At 33.3% G+C, this 17,603-nt stretch overlaps 1 protein-coding gene and 1 pseudogene across 2 annotated transcripts in view; both read left to right on the top strand.

Moving 5' to 3' along the window:
• Positions 1 to 4,430, top strand: part of LOC141562710 (aldehyde oxidase 3-like) — a 97,039-nt gene extending 92,609 nt beyond the window's left edge. For both annotated transcript variants that reach the window (XM_074302742.1, XM_074302745.1), the window contains exon 36: positions 1,178 to 4,430. In XM_074302742.1, the coding sequence (XP_074158843.1) occupies positions 1,178 to 1,231 (54 nt within the window). In that variant the 3' untranslated portion in view covers positions 1,232 to 4,430. The remainder of the gene's footprint in view (positions 1 to 1,177) is intronic.
• An 11,961-nt stretch (positions 4,431 to 16,391) lies between these two features.
• LOC141562191 (olfactory receptor 8G3-like) lies at positions 16,392 to 17,229 on the top strand (annotated as a pseudogene).
• Positions 17,230 to 17,603: the final 374 nt, after the last annotated feature.

The following is a 17,603-nucleotide window of genomic DNA, read 5'->3' as shown; positions in this document are numbered from 1 at the left end:
CCCTTCTCCAGTTGATAAATAGTCAAAGGATATGAACATACAATTTTCAGATGATGAAATTGAAACTATTTCCACTCATATGAAAGAGTGTTCCAAATCACTATTGATCAGAGAAATGCAAATTAAGACAACTCTGAGATATCATTACACACCTGTCAGATTGGCTAAGATAACAGGAACAAAAAATGATGAATGTTGGAGGGGATGTGGAAAAACTGGGACACTGATGCATTGTTGGTGGAGTTGTGAAAGAATCCAACCATTCTGGAGAGTAATCTGGAATTATGCCCAAGAAATTATCAAACTGTGTATACCCTTTGATCCAGCAGTGCTACTACTGAGCTTATATCCCAAGGGAATACTAAAGAAGGGAAAGGGACCTGTATGTGTCAAAATGTTTGTGCCAGCCCTTTTTGTAGTGTCTAGAAACTGGAAAATGAATGGATGCCCATCAATTGGAGAATGGTTGGGTAAATTATGATATATGAATGTTATGGAATATTATTGTTCTGTAAGAAATGACCAACAGGATGAATACAGAAAGGCTTGGAGAGACTTACATCAACTGATGCTGAGTGAAACGAGCAGAACTAGGAGATCATTATACACTTCAACAATGATACTGTATGAGGATGTATTATGATGGAAGTGGATATCTTCAACATAGAGAAGAGCTAATCCAATTCCAATTGATCAATGATGGACAGAATCAGCTACCCCCAGAAAAGGAACACTGGGAAATGAGTGTAAATTGTTAGCATTTTTTGTTTTTCTCCCCAGATTATTTTTACTTTCCGAATCCAATTCTTCCTTTGCAACAACAACAACAACAACAACAACAACAACAACAACAACAACAACAACAACAAAATTCCGTTCTGCACATATATATTGTACCCAGAATATACTATAAGATATTTAATATGTATGGGAATGCCTGCCATCTAGGGCAGGGGGTAGAGGGAAGGAGGGGAAAAATTCAGAACAGAAGGGAGTACAAGGGATAATGTTGTAAAAAATTACCTATGCATTTGTACTGTCAAAGAAATGTTATAATGATAAAATAAAAAAGACCTCAGCTAAATTGCAATTAGTTATATAGGTTGGGTGAATGGATTAATTTTCCCTTTTTAAGCCTTCTTAATATATTTTTTTAAATTTTTATTTTGTCTTTTAGATTCCACGAGATGACTCTAAATCCTATAAGCCTTGGTCCATCCCTGTTGCCTAATGTTTAAATTCCAGAACATAATGTAACTTTCTGATTAATTTAAAGACAGCCATTAACCAATTTAAATGTTTCTGTTTTAAAATCTGTAGAAAAGAATATGTAATTCTTAAATATAATTATGCCTATCAGATGCCTTAGAATCTCAAAAGATGTAAGTTAATTGAATTTGTTTACTTTTAAGACTAAATAAATGATATTGTTTCTTTTCACCTATTATATTTCAGTTGTGATAATAGATAAAAATGACTAGATGAATAAAAAAGAAAAAGGAGGCTCTTCATAACTTATTGTCACAATTCAGATAAAATTGTGAGAATAAAACTTGTTATTTTCTTACAATTAGTGAAATTTTCCATTTGAGAAAATATTGTCAAAATGAATTATTTAGCTTGATTTTTCTTCAGCATATTTGAAAAATATCCATTAGCTTATTAAAGTAGTATGAAAGTGTGTAATCAGAGATAATCTCATTGCTCATTTTATTGTATAACTTGATCTGAAATAGTATATGACATCATATAACCTCTGTTTGTTCAAGATCTTGTGTTCTTGTCATTGATTCTCTCAATATAACTCTGTAGAGTTGCCAATTTGTAAAATGTGTACAATCAAATAGGACGAGAACTTAAGAAAAAATATATATTTGTGTCAAGTTTAAAATTACATCTTTAAGAAAACAAAATTTTGCATATTAAAAATGTTATTGATGCTTTTTGTTTTTAAATCACTCATTTCCCATATCTCCTTTCAAACTGAACATTCCTTTAAGATAAAGAAACAAGAATTAAGCAAACACATACAATGCAGATAATGTGTCTAATAATATCTGCAATAGTAGAAGGATATATGCCTCATTATCTCTTCTCTAGGACTGCCACTAATTTTCCCATAGTTTAGAATTCAGCATTCTTTTAGTAATCTCACATTACTTTAGCCATTGTGTTCTTGTTCTCTTGGTTCTCCATATTTTTGGTTTGTATTTGTTCATTTGTCATTAAAAAAAAAACCCAGGAAAATGGAAAGTATATCTTGGGAACAATTTATACATTAGAGAAGTTCTTGGGGACAGTGTGTGTAAAATGAAAATATTCAAATATATTAAGTACAATGAAAACAGCAGAAAAGAAAGAGGGTAATTAGAAACAAACTTTTCCTGTTTCTGTAAGGGCATTCTTATCCTTTCAGTTACCTAGGTTTATAACTTTGTCATTATTTTTAGGATTTTTGAGAAAGTTTTTTTAATTAAATGTCCTATAGAAATATATTAACATTTGCCAGAATGATAGGATGCCCATCTACCTCTGCCTCCTCTCCATTCTCCTTTCTTTGACTCATATTAAATTATCTTTCTATGTACTGATTGCTTTCTTGATGCTTAAAAACACCCTAGTTTTCATCCTTAAAAGTCTTCACTTAATTGTGCCATGCCTTTGATTATGAACCAATACCCTCTTTTTTTCCAATCAAATTCTAAGATAGAAAGTTTATATATACTCATTTTCTGGGCTCTATTTCCTCTCACTTATAAAGTCATTCCAGTCCAGTTTCTAGTTCTGTCACTCTCCTAAAATTGTCTTCTCCAAAATTGCCAAGGATTCCTTAATTATTAAATCCAATGGCCTCTCATTCATTTACTTAACCTCTTTAATTTTTGACAATGTCAATTATTCCTTCTTTCTAGATATCTTCTTCTCCCTTGGCTTTTGTGATATGGCTCTTTACTGGTTTCTACATCCAGCTGTTTTTTCACACTCTTCTTTGTTAGATCACCTATGTCTCAGGTCCCTAAATAGATATTCCTTAATTCTTTGTCCTGCCTCTCCATATCTTCTTGCTGATTTAATCAATTCCTATGAGTTCGATTATCACCTCTAAGCAGATAACTAAAATGTATATATCTAAAAACAATCTCTCTCCTGATCTTTAATCACAAATTTCCAGCTTCCTATTGGACATTTATACCTATTCTAGAAACATTCCAAACTCAGTATGTCCCAAATAAAGATAATGTCTCATTCTCTTACTCCAGTGAAAATTTCATTTCTTTTACTCTTCTTTGCTTCTATTAATAAAACCATAGTCTTTTATGTCATCCATGTTTGCAATCCTTGATTCTACCTCCTCCCTTCTTATCTAATTTATTTCAATTTCTTTTGGCAATTCTATGTCAATTGAACATCTATCATCACCACCCTCATTTAGATGCTCATCACCTCTCATTGGGACTATTGCAATAGACATTTGCTTTGTTTCCCTTCTTCCAGACTCTTTCCCATTCCATTGTACCTATTATTCATATAGTCTTCCTAAAGCACAGATTTCTCTCTTGCTTAAGAATCTCCAATAGTTCCCTATTGCCTCTACAGTAAAACACATACTAATTAGCTTGATATTTAAATCCCTGTACAATCTTGTTCCAACCTACCTTTTCAGACTAAATTTATACTACTTTTCTCCACAAGCTCATTATTGAAACCAATCTTAGTTACTTGGTAGCCTCCAGAGTGTGGATTCCATCTCCTGCCTTTGAGTTTTTGTCTCTTTTGCCTTTAATTTTCTCCCTTCTAATCTACACTTCTTAAAATCCTTATCTTTCATTGGAGGAAGAAAAAATAAGGGAAAAACTCAACCTTCTCTTCCCCCTCCTTTCTTCCTTGTCTTCTTTCTCTTTCTCCTCTTCCTCTCCTCCTCCTCTTTGTTCTCTTTTTTTCTCTTCTCTTTTTTTCAAGTACTTGCATATGTGATATACTGTGCTAGAGATAAGAGATAAAAATCCATGCACAGATAAGTATATACACACATTCCAGTTCCTGCCTTTAAGGAGATTATGATCTATTGAAGGAACACAATATATACAAAAATAAACACATTTTTCCTCACTTTGGAGAGTTAGTTGTTATATATTTACTGGAATACCCCTGACCCTGAAAGTCAATAGGCTATAAGGGCATTGAACCACTGGAAAGAGAGTGCCAAAAAGAGGCAATCAATGAAGATAAATGCTATTTAATAGTCTCACTTTTGAAGAATTCTAACAGAAAATACAAAGGAAAATATAGAATTGAACAAATTGTTGAAGATCAAACAATAGACATTTAAAAATATTAGCTATGTACCAAACATTGTACTAAATGCTGGGATAGACATAAAAGAATTAATGTATTTGTAAGTAGTATAATAAAACATACATTTCTCAGGATCATATGTGATGTTTTTCTTTCTTTCTTCTTTATTTTTTTTACTAAAATTGAATTCTGTATTAAGGCAAAGATGTATCACAAATAAATGTAAATGGCAGAAACAATAGGTATATTCCTTATCTCAACAATAAAACAAGTATTACTTCATGGAGAATAAATAAAATACAGATACAAATGGAGACAATAATTAAATCCTAAATAATAATAGGGCAAAGAATAACTAATAGGAAAAAATAATAATTATATGAAAGATGATAATGATAAAACTGCATGCCAAAATTTCTGAGATGCAGCTAAAATAGTTAATCATATCTATACAAGTACATTTAACAAAATAGAAAGGAACAATTAATGAACTAACTCTACATTAAAAAATTAGAAAGTGAGCAAATAAACCCAAACTAGGCATAATAGAAAAATAATAAAAATAGAAACCAAAAAAGATAAATGACAAATAAACTAAAATGTAGTTATTTGAAAAGACTAAGTTTTTATACTCAGCCAATTTAATTGAAAAGAGTATAAAAATAAAATCAACAAAACATCAAATGGATGAAGTAAAATCACAACAAAATTGGAATACAAAGAATTATCAGAATCAATTATAAAGTTATATGCTAACAAAACTAATATAACAATAGAAGAATGCCTTCAAAAATATAAAGTACTCAAATAACAAAGATCAAATGAAGTTTTACATAATACAATCTCAGAAAAGGAAATAGAATTAGCTATAAGGAAAATACCAAAACCAAAAATAAAAAACAAAACCAAAAAATGAAAAACCAAAGCCTTCAAAACAAAAAAAAACACTTCTGGTTCTAATGGAGTTATAAGAAAATCTATTAATCTTTGAAAAGTAATTGCCAAAAGCTGAATAAGAAAGCATTTAATGGAACAAATGTACTTCTAATACCTAAACCAGTAAAGAATGACACAAAATAAAAATAACTAAAGAGTTATATCATTGATGAATATTGATCTAAAAACTTCAAATAAAATCCTGTCACATGGATTACAACAATTAACCCAGGAAATCATTCAATTCAGACAAGTTTAATTTAGTTCAGACACACTATGACAGCATTAGGAAAACAATAAACATAATTAATTATATTTTAAAATATCCCCAAATAATGTTATTATATCAATAGATACAGAAAAAAGCCTTTAAGAAAATAAAAAAGTTCATTTAAGCTAAATCCCTACTATGGCAGGATAATATTTGTAACTCAAGAACTTTATTGCCACAAAGATAACTAGGCATATACCTAGAGCAGGTGTGGATATAGGGTGACTTTGATGAGATGCCCCCAAAACAAAAAAGTGTAAGAAAAAAGATGCATTGGAAGAAGAAGGAAAGTAGGGAATAGAGCAAATTATCTCACAAAAAAAGCAGTATGAAAGAGCTACTATAATGGAAGGGAAGAAGAGTGGGATGGTGATGGCAGGCAAAGCTTAAACCTTCAGGACTGGTTCAAAGAGGGAATAATATATATACTCAATTGAAGGAATCTAAATTAACCTATTTGGAAGTAAAAAGGAACTGGTAAAAAGAAGGGGTATGTATTGATAGAAAGGAGAGTACATTGGAGGATATGGTGATCAGAAATAAAACACTTGTGAGAAGGGACAGGATAGGGTAAGAGAGGGGGGGATAATAAGGGAAAACAACATAGGAAATACACAATTATCAAAGTATAAATATAATTGGCATGAACTCACCCATAAAATGGGCATAAATAGCAGAATGGATTAAAAACCAGAATCCTATAATATATTGTTTACAAGAAACATATGAAGCACAGAGATACACAGAGAGGAAAAATAAACTGGAGCAGAATATCTTAGGCTTCAGCTAAAACAAAACAAAACAAAAATAGCAGGGGTAGCAATAATGATATCAGATAAAGGGAGAGCAAAAATAAATATAATTAAAAGGAATAAGAAAGGAAACTAAATATATATATTTTGCTAAGACAAGTGGAGTTAAGTGACTTGCCCAGGGTCACTCAGCTAGGAAGTGTTAAGTGTCTGAGGCCACATTTGAACTCAGCTCCTCCTGACTTCAGGACTGGTGCTTTATCCACTGTACCACCTAGCTGCCCCAAGGAAACTATATCTTGATGAAAAAAAATCAATGAAACAATATTAGTCCTAAAAACAAATACACAAAATGAAATTGCATTTAAATTTTTGAAGAAGAAAAGAAGAAATAGACGATAAAATTATATTAGCAGGAAACTTCAGTTTTCCCCTCTCTAAACTAGATAAATTCAAGTAAAAAGATAAACAAGAAAAAAATTAAGGAGGTGAATAAAATTTGAGGGGGGAAAGTTAAATATGATGGATCTCAGGACAAAATTGAATGGAAATATAAAGAAATCTACTTTTTGTTCGGCAGCATCTGAAACTTACACAAAACTAACCACATATTAGGACATAAAAACCTCATAATCAACTGCAGAAAAAGCAGAAATATTGAGATCATAATGAAATAAAAAATGCATTTAATAATGGGCAATGGAGAGAGAGAGAGAAAGATTAAAAAAATCCTAAAAAGTAAATAGATCAAGAACAAATTGTAGAAAAAAATCAATGATTTCATTAAGGACAATAATGAGACAACATACAAAAATTTATAGGATGTAATATTTAGGGGAAAATTTATATTTATTTATATTTCTTATTTATATTTATATCTCTAATTGTTTTCATTAGTAAAATACAGAAAGAGTAGATCAATGAATTGGGCATGTAGCTAAAAAGAAAAACTAAAAAAATGTAGAGAATCACAGATAGTGGGGAGCCTTGGACAAGGTATCAGAGCCTATAGTACAGTAAAAGGAACTCTGCTTATGTGTCTGGTTTGACTCACCATCACTCCTAAGGTCATCTTAACCTTCCTAAGAAGTCAGAGTATGTGACAAATTACAACAGAGTTATACTAAAGTGGCAAGGAAACATTTGCACACAATAGCAAATTGTTTTATGCAGTCCTGTGTGTGTGCAGTATATAGCTAACACATATGCATTGTGCTATAGTTATGTAAGTATATTAGTGTATAAAAGGCTGAGAGAATTTAGAATAAATAAATAAATAGCAGGGGTAGCAATAATGATATCAGATAAAGCAAGAGCAAAAATAAATATAATTCTATTTGACCATCTTTGTGAGTTCCACCTCTTCACTCCTCACCCATGATCAGGATTCGGGCTGGTACTGAAATCCTCCAGTGAGCAATTCTGATAAATTAAAAATTCCCAATTAGATACAAAGTTGAAAATCCTGAAAATCAAATGAGAGATTAATAAAATTAGAAGAAAACCACTGAACTAATAAATAAAATGAGAAGCTGATTTTATAAAACAACAATAATAACAATAAAATAGATAAGCAACAGGTTAATTCAATTTTTAAAAAAGAAAAGAAAAAACTCTAAATTACCATTATAAAAAAATGAAAAGGGTGAATCCATCACCAATAAAGGGGAAGTTGAAAACAACTTTTAGGAGCTATTTTGCCCAATTATATGCTAATAAATTTGACAATCTAAAGGAAATGAATGAGTATCTACAAAAATATAAATTATTCATATTAATAGAAGAAGAAATCAAATGCCCAAATAATCCAATCTTAGAAAAAGAAATTAAACAAGTCATCAATCTCCAGGGCCAGATGGATTCACAAGTGAATTATACCAAATATTTAAAGAATAATTTATCCCAAATAGTATGTAAATTATTTGGAAAAATAAAGAAAAGAGTCCTACTAAATTCCTTTCTTGCCTTCTCAATGGACTAGGCATTGTTAGGTGAGAGAAAGAAAATTTAAATCTCAAAATTTAAAAATTTGCTAAAAATAAATTAAAAATCAAGTTGTACAAATAGAATTCAATTGGAGTACAACTTAGTATTCAAACACAGAGGGAATTGAGAAAGTATATGTCAGTTTAATTTAAATAAAGTAAGGTATCACATTCATCTAAATTGGTCATAAGAAGGAACAACAAAGACATAAATACACATCCAACAATTTTGTATAGAAATCCATTCAATTCATTAGAGATATAGAGAAGAAAAGGAAGATTAAAAAGGGAAATATAAAATAGAGGATAATTTCAGAGAGGATTTAAGCATAAACAAAACAAGCTTTAAGTTTGAAAATATTTTGGAAATGTTTCTGAAGTGAAGTAGGACATCCAAAATATTTGTTAAGCAATTGGCAATATAGGACAAGAGCCCAGGTGAGCCATATAGATTTGATAATGATTAGCACAAAGCTGAAAATTGAAGTTATGAGTCTAACTGATTTCTTAATATTTCTTATTTGAAGGTAAAGCTTCAGGCAGGACATTTTGTATGTGGTTTCAGAAGATTTTTCCTAAGCTTAAGAACTAGACTTTTACTTCCTAAAGTTCTTTATCTACAGCTGAATATCAGTAATTCACTTGCCTTCCTTTCTTTCCTTGACTCACCAATTTCCTCTGGAAGATCCAGATGAACATATATATGGACCTCAAATTTGTAAGTGACATAATATAACTAGATTAGTAACATTATGGCAAAAACTAGGAAGCATTAGCCAGACATATCTATCATACATAAAATACAATATTTTGTTTTTTCAATTCCAACACATTAAAGAAGCTGATTCTTCACTTCACCTTCTCATTTTGTCTTTTTTTAACTTTTCAGACTCCTAAACTGTATGGGTGTGAGGATTTTTGTTTGTTTGTTTTGGGGAAATTTTCACAGTTTATGACAGTATAGAGCTGTTCAAAAGCTCTCATTTCTTGGAAAACTTAATTATTCACAATACTAGCTCATGTATTTGTCTATCCCTACAATTCTTTCATTTAAAAAGGCCAATGATCAGTTACTCTTCTTTCAAAAATATAATATCAAGAAGCAGTGGAGAAAAATGTTGCATTGTATGTCTCATCACATATGTGGGTATATAACATATACTTCATGTTAGAATTACATGTAGCAATCATGAACTTATGTAGAAACACATGTAATGCATAATATAGCACAATTTGTATGTTCCATCACATAATAGAATATATTATATATCTAAGCATTAGCATATTAACACATACAACAAAAAACCTAACAGCCAGAAAATAATATATGAACCATTTATTGGATTTATTTATTTATTGAATACAATCATAATATACACTACAACGATAGATATTATTTGCCTATATGAAATTTCTTTTTTAACCATTACATCTCAGATTTTATAAATTTTCTTGATCCACACTCAGTGCTGATTCTTTTACCAAAAATTGTTGTCAGCGCTAAATCCTTGGTAATATCAGACCTATTGGTCTGCATACCTACTCTATAAATTTTGTGGACACCCCAGGCTATCTATCATTGCCTTTAGGCATTGTAAATAGCCTCTGTTCCCCAGAGTCCTTCACATGTAGAGTATTAGATAGAAAAGTATTTGTTAGCAACCTCTGCATTCATCCTTCTTTATTCTGTGTAGACCAAAACAGATGAGTGCTTACTTGGGCTATTTCTCAAAAAATATATTCTATACAAAATCATGAATGAACTCTTCTTAGGGAATGAATATAGAAAACAGAATAGAAAAATAAGGAAATAACTTTGGGAAAGATCCAAATTACCAGAAGTAAGAACTAAGATATTAGGGAGATATCAAGAATAAGAGGAGAAAGAAAAGAATCTGGTATAAAGATTACCAAGATAGAGTGGTGTCATGATTATCCAAGGGAAAAAAAAAACTTCTAAAATTGAAAATTCTAAATTCTGGACAGAAGTGAAAAATGTTGCATACACCAAAAAGGGTATTGGAGTTTCCAAGAAGGAGGTCATTGGTAATTTGTAAGATAGAATCAATAGAGATGTTAGTGCAGTCCCATAGTTCCTGCCCATCTTCACAATTGGTTCAATACAGGACTTGCTTGGGAAACTGAAACCAGAAAGAAATTAAATATGGGATTTTTGAGAAAGAGTTTTAGTTGGTAGCAAGTGGGTAACAAATATCTAATAGAAACATGTTTTAATTTATCAGAATGACCATATGCCTTTATTTCACCTTTAATTGCTTTCTACAAATTTACAAATATATCCAATTTTCTCCCATCCTTAAAAATCTCAAATCTCTCCTCTTATTCTTTCAAGCTATTTTTCTATTTATCCTCCAAACTCTTTAAAAATTGTGAACTATTATTCCCTTTCCATTCCATTCACTTCTCATCCTTTTGCAGCCTTGCTTGTATCATTCCATTCTGAATCTACTTTCTCCAAAGTTGTTCAAGATTCCTCATTGGCAGAATGTAATGTCCCTTTTCCTCATTCTTTCTCCTATCTTACCTCAGCAGTACTAGATACTGTTGACTACCTTCCCTTCTTTTTATCCTTGTCTTTACTGTTTTCCTCCTATCTGCTTGACTGCTTTCCCTGTTTTTTTTTTTTTTTGTTTTTGTTTTGTTTTGTTTGTTTTTTGTTTTTTTGTGTTTTTTTGCTAGAACCTTATGTGTCTCTTGCCCACTAGGTATGGGTCCCTGAGTCTCTGAATTTCTATCCTGTACCCTCTTCTCTTTTTTTTTTTCTATATCATCTCTCAGTGATTTCATCAGCTCCCAAAGTTCAATCATGTTCATGGAGATGATACCAAAATCTATATATCTATTCCAAATTTCTCTCTTAGGCTCCAGTCTACAGTCACCAATTCTTGTTAGATATGTCTATCTAGATATTTTTTATCAATAGCTCAAATTCAATTTGTTCAAAATGGAACTCCTCATATTCCCCCCTGAAGTGGCCTTTCCTCCAAACACATTTCCTTATTTCTGTTGATGGTATCCCTCTCTTCTTTCACAGAACCACAACTCTAGTTCAGACCCTATTATCTCTCATTTTTCACCTGGATTATTAATATGTTTTCTTGCTTCTAATCACTTCCTATTACAATCCAATCTGATTGTTCAACAGTGAACAAAATCATCTTCCTAAAACTCATGACACTGTCTAGCTCAAGAATTTTCAGTGATACTAATATACTGTTAATGAAGTTATGAGTTGTTGCAACAATTCTTAAAAAAAAGCAATTTAGAATCTGTGTTTAAAATAAGATTGAATTGAGAGATCCCACAGATTATACACATACACACATATATGCACAATATATACATATATTATATTCATATATACATGCACACATACATAATATTTTTATATTCTCAAAGCAGGACCTACTATATATTTTTATTTTGACAAATTTTGTAGTAGCAAATAACTTGAATCAAAGTAGGTGTATATCAATGGGAAATGACTAAACAAATTGTGCTACATTAATGAAATAATATTGTGGCATAAGAAGACAAATATGAAGAAATCTGAGAAATATTTGAAGACTTCTATTATTAATGTACAGTAAGCAAAACCAGGAAACATATATACTTATTGATTAAAAAAACCAGAAAGAGCAATAAAATGAAACTGAAAAGCTTGGCTGTGGAGGAAGGTGAAGAAAATATATCTTTCTTGATAAATAATTGTTCATTGCCTTCTTTAGAATTTCTTTTTTCTTTAAAGATAAATCCCCCAAATGTCCTATTAAACAAGACCTTTCCAAATCATTCAATTTGTTAGGCTTCCTTTTTGTTAGTGCTTGCCCACTGTTCAACTTACTTCTTATTTACTTATCTGATTCTCTGTCTACTGAATTCCCCGACAAATTTATATTATTTTCCAGCAGGATATTTCCCTTCCCTTCTCTCTTCCCTTCCCTCTTCCCTTCCTTTCCCTTCCTTTTCTTCTAGCTCTGGGATACCTCAGTAGAAATATAGGCAATCTTAAGCTTCTTCTTATGGAAATTTGTGTAAATTCACCACGCCAGCTTACAAAAGAAGCACAAGAGGCTTTGAGAGAAGTTGAACTGGCTTTATCCAATGTGGTTGAAAGAGTCACTCAAAAACCCTTGGAAATATCAGGTTTTGATACAAAAGAGGCACCCACAGCAGTCCTTCATCAAGCAGACAGAGTGATTGAGTGGGTGAACCTCCCAGCACAACCAGAACAAAGCCTTACACCTTACCCAGTGCTTGTGGCTAGGATTTTATTAAAGGCTATTAAGAGAGTAACACAATTATCTGGAATAAGTCCTGAAAAAATATACACATTCTATACTAACGCACAAATTAATGTATGCTGTGAGACCATCCCAGAATGGCAAATTTTATTGGCCACTGCTCCAAATTTTGCACATGGATCTCCATTAAAGATTACCCGGCTACTACATAATTGGCGATGGATTTTTGAAGAAAAGGTTTCTAAGGTTCCTCTTAAAGGACCAACAATCTTTACAGACGCCTCCAAAGAAAATATTAGTGCTGTATACTCTCATGATTTAACCATAAAGAGAGTAGTCAGGACTCCTTTTCAGTCCACTCAACAGAATGAATTATTTGCTATCATGCTAGCTCTTACTTATTACCCAGGAGACGTAAATATAATTACTGATTCAGCCTATTCAGTAGGTGTAGTACAAAGAATTGCCACAGCCCAAATAAAATTTGCAGCCTCCAATATTTATCAGCTCTTTAAGGAACTTCAAGAGCAAGTGAGAAAACATCCAGGCAAGATTTATATCTTGCATGTCCACTCACATAGTGGACTTCTAGGTCCCATTTTTGATGGAAATTCAAAGGCAGATAGCCTTCTAACCATGTTAGCCAGTAGTCCTTTATTTCAGGAAGCACAAGAATCTCATTCTAAATATCATCAGGCTGCTCGAGCTTTACGTTTACAATTTGGAATCACAAGAGAGGAAGCTAGGAGCATAGCAAAAAGCTGTACGGCTTGTCTTCCTTTCCACGCTCCTACACTCCCTCCAGGGAAGAATCCTCGTGGTTTGAGACCCAATGAAATCTGGCAAATGGATGTGACCCATTATAAATCTTTTGGTCGTCTATCTTTTATTCATGTCGTGGTAGACACATTTTCAGGATTCACATTTGCAATGCCAGCAGCAAAAGAGACAGCCCGAGTGGTCACTGAATTCCTTATACAAGCTTTTGCAATTATGAGTGTGCCACAAGCAATAAAAACAGACAATGGACCTGCATATACGTCCAAACATTTTACACACTTTTGTGCACAGTATAAGATTTTACATACCACGGGCATACCCTTTAATCCTCAAGGGCAGGCAATAGTAGAGAGAAGAAACAGAGATATTAAGACACTCCTTCAAAAACAAAAGAAAGGGGGAGCCACAGGTAGCCCTAGGGAACTTCTAAATTTAGTTCTCTATACCATTAATTTTCTAATTTTTGACAAAGATGCACTGGCTCCGGCAGACAGGTTTTATAACCCACCAGAAGGGCAGTGTCCAGTGCGAGCATCTCCACTGTACTTAGATAATCGCCAGGTGATGTGGAGAGATCCAGAAAGTGGTGAATGGAAGGGACCAGATAGGTTAACTGCCTGGGGGAGAGGGTTTGCTTGTGTTTCTTCAGCAGGAGAAGGAATCAGATGGGTGCCAACGAGTCATATTCGCCTTGTCCATCAGAGAGAGACAGAAAAAGAGAAAGACCTCAAAATAAAGGAGAAGATCTAAGAAACATCTGACACTGAAAGAGCATGGATAATAAGAAGACTGTTAAAGAACTTTAAAAACCAGCAGGAATCATTGGACTTCCTCACACAAGATGAGACTAATGGACAATGGACTTATGGACATTTATAAATTTTCAATTTATGATTATTTGATTATGTTATTTGTCATATACTTCTAGCATGTATTATGTTACTATGTTACTATGTGCTTATGTAATTTATATAATTATGTGTAATACTTCCCATATTGATGGATTTATGTTTCAAGGTCATGACTGTCCTATGTTCTAAATCAAAAGAAAGGGGGAGATGTTAGGATTACTAGGTGAGAACTCAGGTTGTCTGGACAGTGACAAGGTGAGAATTCAGGTTGTCTGGACAATTACAAGGTGAGAACTCAGGTTGACTTGATAGAAGGAGCAAGCTCATTGGCTGAAGTGGTTCTTCCCAAAAGCCCTTGCATTATCCCAAGCCCATTCTCTGGGAGGATAAAAGAGAGGACAGCCAGAGATAGAAGAAGACTCTGCATTGCATCAGGCTTGACGGGGCTCTCTGCAGGAAGGGAAGTCACTTCTCTGGACAAGAGTTAACAGCAACTGCCTGGAGACAACGGTTCGTTACAGGAAGAAGAATCTGTTGGAGACATTTGAGTAGAAGACACAGCAGATCTCTTCCCAGAGAGCGATCCAGCAGCTTCTGGAGACGACAGCTCGCTACAAACATTCCTCTCTGAAGATTACAGATTACATTGAATTCTTGAGTAATATAATGAACAAAAAGCAGGTTGAGGCTTTTTTTTTTCAGAACAAGACAATTCAGAAAGAAAGTCAGAAGGAAATGTGTATGACACTGAGATGAAGAATGTGCTAACCCAGAAGTAATAGCAAGATTACATATTGGCTGTGCAAATAGTAACAATGCTAGTGGCACAATTTTGATGTATTCATGCCACAGAATCAGGGGATTGGAAAACTGATGAGAAAATTATTGCAATAGATGCTAGCATTGAGTTCAGCACCAAGCACTAATAACTGATTGCATGACCCACACTCATTTTCAGATCACAATTCTAGGGAAAAGAGGACTGCTTGTAACCTCTAGAGAGCAGAAGTCCTTCCTGGGCAAAGATAAAATCCCAGTCACTAATACAGGTAAACAATATGTGACTTATCAGCTAGGAGAAGTAGTAGCATCAGGTTTACTGATACAGACTCCTAAAAGGCAATCTGGTGATATTTTCCCAGATTTTGACTCCCAACAACAGAATCCAGGAATGTTCTAGATTGTAACTGTTACAGCTGACTGACCTATGCTCACTACTTATGTAAATGGCATATCATTGGAAGGGTTGATAGACACAGGTGAAGATTGTACAGTCATTAGAGGTACCAATTGGCTCAGTCATTGGCCAGAGATTAAGGAAGACACTCATATGTCTGGCATAGGAGGATCAATAGCAGCTGAAGTTAGTGCTATCCTTTTGAGATGGACATTTGAAAGAGAAACAGGAGTTTTTACACCTTTTATAGTTGAAAAAATCCCCATCAACCTTTGGGGAAGAGACATTTTACAACAGTTAGGATTACAAATGAGTATTTTGGCTTTGTAGGCATGGTTCTGTTGAAGGCCTGCTAATATTCTCACCTGTTCCTATTCAATGGAAAAATGATACACCAGTATGGATAGAGCAGTGGTCCTTAGCTAGTGATAAAATTTAGGCCTTATTAGATATAGTACAGAAGCAATTTGACCAAGGACACTTACAATCTTCTCTAAGTCTTGGAATTCCTCTGTATTTGTTGTTTAAAAAAAAAGAAATCTGGAAAATGGAGGATTTAAGAAAAGTAAATGAACAGATGGAAATATGGGAACTCTTCAGCCTAGACTTCCATCTTCTACTCAATTGCCTAGAGAATGATTTCTTTGGGTTAGAAACAGTAAGGATTGTTTCTATTCTGTCCCTCTAGAGAACGAGGATATGAAAAGATTTGTCTTTTCACTGCCCAGTGTTAATTTAGCTAAGCCTATATGAATGGACAGTTTTGCCACAGGGAATGAAAAATAGCCCTACTATGTGTAAAAATGTATGTTGCTGCTGCTCTTACTCCAGTAAGAAAAAATTTCCAAAAGTTATGTTGTTATATTACATGGATGATATCTTGGGGTGTGCACCTGAAGAGCAAATGTTAAAAGCATGTCTACAAAAGACCATAAATACACTAAGGAACTACAAAGTGCATATAGGCCCTTTTCAATATTGAAGATGTGAAGTGTATCCTAAGGTACTCACAGTACAAAGCTTTCTTTAACAACAGAGAAGATAAACACCTTAAATGACTTTCAGAAATTGATATTCCATGATGGGAAATTTGGGCTTACTTATCAACTAATCTTCATACCCCCATGTATTATTTTCTTAGTAACTTGTCCTTCATTGATCTTTACTACTCCGCTGTCATTACTCCTAAAATGCTGGTGAGCTTTGTATCAGAGAAGAATATCATCACCTACCCAGGGTGCTTGACCCAGTTCTTTTTCTTCTGTACTTTTGCCATTGCTGATCTATTCATATTGTCAGCCATGGCCTATGATCGTTATGTTGCCATCTGTAACCCCCTTATCTATACCATCACCATGTCTCAGAGAACCTGCTTCCTACTAGTGGTAGGAGTATGTACTATGGGGGTCTTTGGAGCCGTGACTCATACAAGTGCTTTAACCAGACTGTCCTTCTGTGAAAACAATGTAATTAGTCATTATTTTTGTGACATTCCACCCCTTTTGAAACTCTCCTGTTCTAGCATCCACCTCAATGAACTTTTAGTGATGCTTCTGGTTGTGATTAACTCATTGGTAACCACTCTATCTATTTTGATTTCTTACATTTTCATCCTTTCAAATATCCTAAACATCCATTCTGCTAAAGGCAGGTCTAAGGCCTTCAGCACTTGTGCGTCCCACCTAGCATCTGTGGGTGTCCTGTACGGCTCCATCATTTTTATGTACTGTCAGCCTGCATCAACCAGCTACATTACTCAACAAAAAGTGTCCTCAGTGATCTACACCACAGTCATCCCTATGCTAAACTCCTGGATCTATAGTCTGAGGAATAAGGATGTGAAGGATGCACTGAGAAAAATCAGAAAAGACTGGGCAGTTGCTTGGTGCAGACATGGAAAGCCTTGCATCAAATAACAGAGCAAAATGAGCAAAACCATGAAAATATTGTAGAGAGTAACAGGAGCATCTTAAGAGTTTCTTTGCAGAATTAACAATTTTCACTATAATTAATTATTAAGTAACCCAAAAGGACATACAAATAAAATATTTTCTGTATCAAATGAATTATTTACATATATATGGATATGGATATGGATCTGGATATGGATATATATATGTAGATAGATTTTATATTTGTATATGTATGTATGTGTTTATGTCTCTTTGCATCCATTGGCAGTGTAGTGTCTAGTGGCAGGGAAGAAAAAAAAAGAAAAAGAAATAAATTCTGCTTGAGACCTTTATTATATATTTAAATGAAATTACAAGTTATTCTTAGGAGATTTGCA

Source organism: Sminthopsis crassicaudata, chromosome 3 (assembly GCF_048593235.1).
Source record: "Sminthopsis crassicaudata isolate SCR6 chromosome 3, ASM4859323v1, whole genome shotgun sequence".
Taxonomy (NCBI): domain Eukaryota; kingdom Metazoa; phylum Chordata; class Mammalia; order Dasyuromorphia; family Dasyuridae; genus Sminthopsis; species Sminthopsis crassicaudata.
The sequence above is the reverse complement of the archived record's forward strand: the minus strand, read 5'-3'. Positions and strand labels throughout refer to the sequence as shown.